The sequence below is a fragment of the Astyanax mexicanus genome, chromosome 16 (assembly GCF_023375975.1).
Source record: "Astyanax mexicanus isolate ESR-SI-001 chromosome 16, AstMex3_surface, whole genome shotgun sequence".
In the NCBI taxonomy this organism is placed as follows: domain Eukaryota; kingdom Metazoa; phylum Chordata; class Actinopteri; order Characiformes; family Acestrorhamphidae; genus Astyanax; species Astyanax mexicanus.
In genome coordinates this window covers 9,088,922-9,095,636 of record NC_064423.1, presented here as the reverse complement: position 1 = coordinate 9,095,636, position 6,715 = coordinate 9,088,922, and the positions used below count along the sequence as shown (strand labels likewise).

At 43.6% G+C, this 6,715-nt stretch overlaps 1 protein-coding gene across 2 annotated transcripts in view; it reads right to left on the bottom strand.

Moving 5' to 3' along the window:
• Positions 1-334: 334 nt before the first annotated feature.
• The window catches only part of dagla (diacylglycerol lipase, alpha), a 58,855-nt gene continuing 52,474 nt past the window's right edge, over positions 335-6,715 (bottom strand). For both annotated transcript variants that reach the window (XM_022669484.2, XM_022669485.2), the window contains 2 exons: positions 6,033-6,649; positions 335-5,106 (listed from right to left, as the gene is read on the bottom strand). In XM_022669484.2, coding sequence (XP_022525205.2) covers positions 4,577-5,106; positions 6,033-6,649 — 1,147 coding nt within the window. In that variant the 3' untranslated portion in view covers positions 335-4,576. The remainder of the gene's footprint in view (positions 5,107-6,032; positions 6,650-6,715) is intronic.

Sequence of the window (6,715 nt, the reverse complement as noted above, 5' to 3'; positions counted from 1 at the left end):
ATATAAATCTTAAAATATCTTGGGGTCACATTGTCTGCAATCAAATAAAAGACAATTTAAATGTAAAAAATGCTGTCTCTATTCTCACCCAGTATTTATATTATTTGAGTTAATAGAAATCCTCTGCGCAGTAGATACAGTTACACTGTCAAAAGCAGGAAAAACTCTTTAATACCCTTTATTTTGGAAGAAATAATTAATGATTAGGTGTCCCAACACTTTTGCCAGTGTAGCTTACTATATCAAACTAAGTTTTCTATTATATAGGCCCTAAAACACTAAAATGCTTTATTTAATACACAGAACAGTAAATGAAGAGCAGGACAGCGTCCAGTATGTCTGAAATCTGTACTGTTTTATTTTTTACAGGCAGGGTAGTGTGTGTTTGTGTGTGTGTGCAGGCAGATCTTAAATACATTCTCATTCATGAAAAGTAAGGACTGATAAGGTAGCTGGCGACAATAGAAAGAAATGTGTTTCTTCTGAAGACCAATGGCTACATCATTGATTTTCTTGAATCAGCAAAATATCCACAGATAAATAGTTTGTTCCCATTTATTTTATATATATATATCAATTATATATTAATATATATATATATATTGATCAATATAGCTATAGATTTCAGATAAAGTCATCACTATGATACATGATACAGCCATTATTCTTGATAATGTCCCACTGGATTCTTTTTCAATGACTGAAAATAATACGGGTTTATACCTAAAATTAAATAAATCACATAATAAAGACAGTGCTGTACAAAACCACCTTGAAAAGCACAGCTGTGAGGCCTTTCCGATTTATAATATATAGAACACCTGTGTCTTTCTGTGTGTGTGTGTGTGTGTGTGTGTGTGAGTGTGTGTTAGTTTAACCGTTAACCCCAATATATTCCACACTGTGGTTTATTACTGCCTAATTAAATTAATCTTAAAAACTCATTAAATTTTTTCTCTCAATCCCTCCAATCTAGGGAAACTTGCCCAGTCATCCTCTAAACCCTTTTTAATATTAAAATGGAGGAGGGATACACACAGGGAGTTGTGCAGCAAAAAATAGTCCCTAGAGAAACAGTATTTGCTGTTTGTTTGGATCGTTTTTGGAAAGATTATTTGGAAAATGTGGTTCTATATGGAACTACACTGCCATGCCAAAAGTCACGGGATAGCAGTTTGTAACTTGGACATAAAGCGTTTCTTTGAAGGATGAACACAGTGGACAGTGCAGTGGGGGGTAATGATGGTGACCCACAGCTTCTGGCTGTAATCACCTGCCCACATATTCCACAGGTCAGTAGAGGAGACCACGTCCACATATCCCATAGGTCAGTGTAGGAGACCCCGCCCACATATTCCACAGGTCAGTAAAGGAGACCACACCCACATATGCCACAGGTCAGTGCAGGAGACCCTGCCCACATATCCCACAGGTCAGTGCAGGAGACCCCGCCCACATATCCCACAGGTCAGTGCAGGAGACCCCACCCACATATCCCACAGGTCAGTAGAGGAGACCACACCCACATATCCCACAGGTAAGTGGAGGAGACCACACCCACATATTCCACAGGTCAGAGCAGCGTTCTTGGGATGTAATAATTCTACTATGTCCCCTGACATCTGGCATATCAGTGTATACAGCTCAAAGATCCTGTATGATCCTGAACGAGTCCAAGAATCCTTCTTTTAGCTTCACACAAAGAAGGATTTGAAGTCATTAGCATTTGGGGCGGGGCTACTTAATTTAGTTATAAAACACTAACAGTGTGAAATTCATCATTCTCATTAATGCACTCTAGTGTAAATCCAGTTTCTGACTCCATAAAGCTCACTGAGCCGCATTCACATGTATTAAATGTGCTTTATAAATAAAGTGTATTAATATTAGTGTTAAATTTGGTTTGTAGTGTTTCGGCCCACTGCTGTACTTTTCCCTCCAGACGGACACAACGTGTTCCTGCTATTAAAAAAGGCCAAAATGCCTGAAGTGAAAACAGGAAAGAAAAAAACTTCATTCAGAAATAATATAAAAGGCAAGTCAAACTGTAACAGTTACTAAAATATTCATCATAATGATAATAAACCACCAATTATTGTAATATAACAACAACAGTAGAAATGATAAAAATGCAGATGAGACTCCCTAAAAAATATCAGTTTGCTACTGGATCTGGTTGAGCGTGATCTTCTTTTGCAGTCCGCGCTCAGGCGTAACGAAACGAGCGCTTTAATAAAGACAGTCTGGCCTAAAGAAGAAGTAGAAGAAGAAGGGATTGAGAATTGTGGTGGTTTTTAGTGTTCGGTACATGCCTGATGCCATCCAGTTCATCTCACTGTTACAACGTGGATCTAAAAGTGAAAACAGGTCAAACTTGTGCTGATAAAGATCTATTAATCCCATTAATCTTATTTTAAACTGATTTCAGTATTAGTTCCTACATACTGTATATTTGGCAGGGTTTACTTTTGGCAACAAAACAATAAAAAAAAGCTTTAAAGTGTGTTTGTGTTTATATAAGGATCAACAATGTAAATAAAATGACCAAAGAATTCATTAATTATTACAAATAGGCATTCGTTATTTTCTCATGCACACCATAACACAATCAGAAATCAGAAATGGCCCCTGCGCTTCAACAGGCACAGTCTGGAGTGCCGCCCGTTAGCGTTAGCATTAGCGTGCTGTACTCAGCAGAACATTGCACACAAAATCTCCTTCACTCCAAAATGTAAATTAAAAAATCAGGGTTCCATTTAGACCCACTTTACTTCATCTCTGTTCGTTAAAAACCTGAGGAAACGTCACCTTATTACAAATCTCTTGCATTAGCTTCTCTTTATTAAAGGGGTAGTCAAGCATGTTTCCAAAATTTCCGCATCATTAAACCAATGTAAACAAAGTCATTCAGAGTAGGTTTAGTGATAAATGCTGCGTTCTGGAGAAACGTGCCGGACTGTTCACAGTGGTGGTGAATAGGAGCAGATGTCTGAACTGTTTAATGCCTTTTAGAGAAGACAGATTTCAGGTGTAAAATCTGTTTTGAAATCACATTTTATTAAAATAGTGGGGGGATACACCGTATGCAGGGCGCCATGCGGCACAGAAATCCTTTTATATTTTACGCACTGTAATAGACCAGAAAATAGGCATTTATTGATAGTGAGCTTTATAATCTGGTGTGCCTTATAGTGCGAAAAATATTTTGGGCTGGTTTCCCAGGAAGGGGTCTCTCCTGAAAAAGATAATAATCTCAGACTAGGCTTAATCTCTGTGCAGGAAAACAACAGTGTAACAGTTCCCACTGGATAGTAACAGAAAGGCTATATTTATGTTGCAGTCTGGTTCCATTCACCAAACCCGCTCTGAATGCCTCATTCTCAACCTCTAAATTATGCAGAAATGATCAAAACCAACAGTAACCTCTCCCCCTTTAAAACACACTGTCCCTTTTGGCCATCCGTGTCTCGTCCCCTGTGAGAGGAATCCCTGCAAATCTGGCAACTTCACACACTCTACTATCAGTGGCGCTGATATGAATGTAAACATAAGATAACATTAGAGTTGATGTGAATTTCTGGTCGTTTTGTGCAAAGCTTTATCCGTACGGCAGCGCTAATGTGTTTTTAATGTCTTTATAGGAGCAGCCCGGCGCCCCCGTGAGGCGGGAGGCTGTAAGTGTAACAGTGATGCGCGAGGCAGACTGCATTCAGTGTGGAAAACATCTGGACAGTAAGAAAGTGAGGTTTATCCTGCGCGCTGTGACTCCGACGCCCCCGCCTGGCCTGGATGTTGTGGGCTGGTTGCATTGCTACGCATGCAGGTTTCTACGAGCTCGTCCGAGAAAGCAAGGAAAATGCACCCACTGCTTTTGTTCAGGGAGGGAAGGGTGTAATATACACTGCTGTTCAAAAGTTTGGAATCACTGTTTGTAATGTTATATGTATAATAGTTGACATCCAGACACAGTGCAGATGGCGTAAAAAGTGTAGACTGAAATGATTCAACATGAAGCTTTTTAGTTTTTAAATACATTGATGACAGAAATCTACTATCTTATACATCCTATACTGAGGATGGTCACGTTTCCTGTTTCACGATTTGATCACCACTTTAACATACAAAGTACTCTAGTTATTAATCTCATTAGAACTTTTTTTAGAACCCTATTCTGGATATTTGTTTTAGTAAAAACTCATCCTGTATATGAAATGTTAATAGAACTTCACTCTAGACATTAAATGCTATTTGAGCCTCATATTGAATATTTTCAGGAGTTAACTGAGAGATATTCACTCTTATTCATTTTTGCAATTTTATCTGTGCAAAATCTGGCCACCACACACTCTCTACTGACACAATATACTGATTTAAACGTAAACAGAAAATAAAATGAGACTCTGTGTGGATGTCTGGTTGTTTTGTGCAGAGCTACTTCAGTATGGCAGCACGGCGCCCCCATGTGGCAGGCAGCAATATTTGTAATGATTTTGTATCTAAAATAAAACAGTGATTCCAGATTTTGGAGCCGAAGTGTACATACACCAGCAGGGTAGTGGGTAAGTCTGTGGGTTGCTCACACCATGGACGATAACGTGTCCTCGGGGTAAGGACAGGCAGTGGAAGTTCGTAGAGCAGAGTGGTTGACCGGTAGCGAACCTTCGGGGGGTGAAAGGTCATTCAGCTCTCCGGACGAGGACAAAGGGAAGGACGGAGAGAGCGAAATGCCGGACGAAGGGTCCGCAGAACCGGCGAAGGTGCGGGGAGGTTTGGGGACGAGATTGGGCTCCAGCGTGGCCCTGACCAGTAGCTGCCTGTCCCTGTCCGCACCCTTCGTGCGCTGATCATCGCACTGACCCTCCGCCTGACTGCAGGATCCCCTGCCAGACTCCGATTCCCCATCAGAAAGCTCCAGCGGGGGAGAGCCACTGCCGTCCAGCCTGAAGAGGGAGTCCAGGTACTGGGCAAATTCCAGTACAGCCTGACTGGGGTTACCGTTGGAGAGTGGAGTGGTGAGGGACATCCCGCGCTCCATGTCCACTTTGACCTCGGCTCGATTATCTACCTGTTTTTTGTCCTCTGAGACAGCAGGGGGCGACCTTAGATCTGCAAGATTAAGACAAATGCACACATTTCAATCATACTGCCAGAGCCAAAATGATATATGCGTAATCAGCATTTTAGAAATGTTTATGTATTATTGGTGTGGGGTATTCAATGCATAATTTGTATTTACAGCAGAAAATACAACTCTCCATCTGTAGGGGCGGCACTTTATGCCAGTTTAAATACTGTTAAAGCAACATTATAAAGAAATGATTTTATTCTTTATTTGCAGAGATTATGAACTGCCTGGGCTGCAGGGACGCTCTCAGCTTAGCTACAGACTCAACTCAGCTACAGACTCACCTCAGCTACAGACTCAGCTCAGCTACAGACTCAGCTACAGACCCACCTCAGCTACAGACTCACCTCAGCTACAGACTCACCTCAGCTACAGACTCAGCTACAGACTCACCTCAGCTACACTCAGCTCAGCTACAGACTCAGCTCAGCTACAGACTCAGCTCAGCTACAGACTCAGCTCAGTTACAGACTGTTACAGTCTCAGCTACAGACTCAGCTCAGTTACAGACTGTTACAGTCTCAGCTACAGACTCAGCTCAGTTACAGACTGTTACAGTCTCAGCTACAGACTCAGCTACAGACTCAGCTCAGCTACAGACTCAGCTACAGACTCACCTCAGCTACAGCATACTCAGCTCAACCACAGAGCAACTACAGACCAGCTACTGCTCACTCAGCTTAGCTACAGCTCACTTAGCTCAACCATAGTTCAGATACAGAATTAGCTCAAGCTTATTTAGCTCAACTCTGGACTCAGCTCAGCTACAGTCTAAGCTCATGCTCAGTATTGGTGATCGTCCCCCAAAACACTGATCTGTCTTTCTCTACTCGGACATTAAAGATCAGATTACAGTTTTTTATTTCTGATAATAATCATGAACAAACAGTGTCTGGTGCAGCCTTACCTCCATCCCTCTCATCCTCCCCACACTCCTCCTCCACAGTTCCAGTCCAGGGAGTGCTGGGGTTGTTCTCCTGGCTGTTATTGATGGATAACCGCTGATTCGCTTCGAACACCTGTGAAGAAGGCCGAGAGACCACCCTCTGCTGGTGGGCCGGCTGACTGATGGCCGTCTGTCCGAGCAGAAGTGGGGGAACGTGGCCACTGTGGTGCAGCGATTTGGGCAGGAGGTGTTGCGAGGGAACGGTCAGCTCCGGTGGGGTCGGGCAGTAGGGTCCGGACTCCCCGAGCTCGTGCTCCGGAGACGCCTGGAGTAGCCCGTCGGCAGGCAGCAGCTCGGTGCGGGAGCTCAGAGACGGGTTCTCCTCGGGGATCGGAGCATCCAGCGGGAAGGAGAGCGAGCCCAGGCACGGCGAACCCCTCAGCGCAGCGGAGGAACGGCGAGAGTCCAGGCTGTAGACGGAGTCCACGTCTGAAAGGCTCTCCATCACCGCCAGGGGCGCCTTGCGCTCACGCAGCTCCACGGTCAGCCTCTCGCGGGCGCCAGTCAGCACGATGGGGATGGGCGGAGGAGGACACTCCGAAAATCCATCCAGGGAAATCTCTGAGCGTGCGCAGGAACTACAGGGAGAAAGAAAAGAGGAGTGGAGGGAGAGGAGAGGGAGCGAGGGAGGGAAGAAAAGAGGA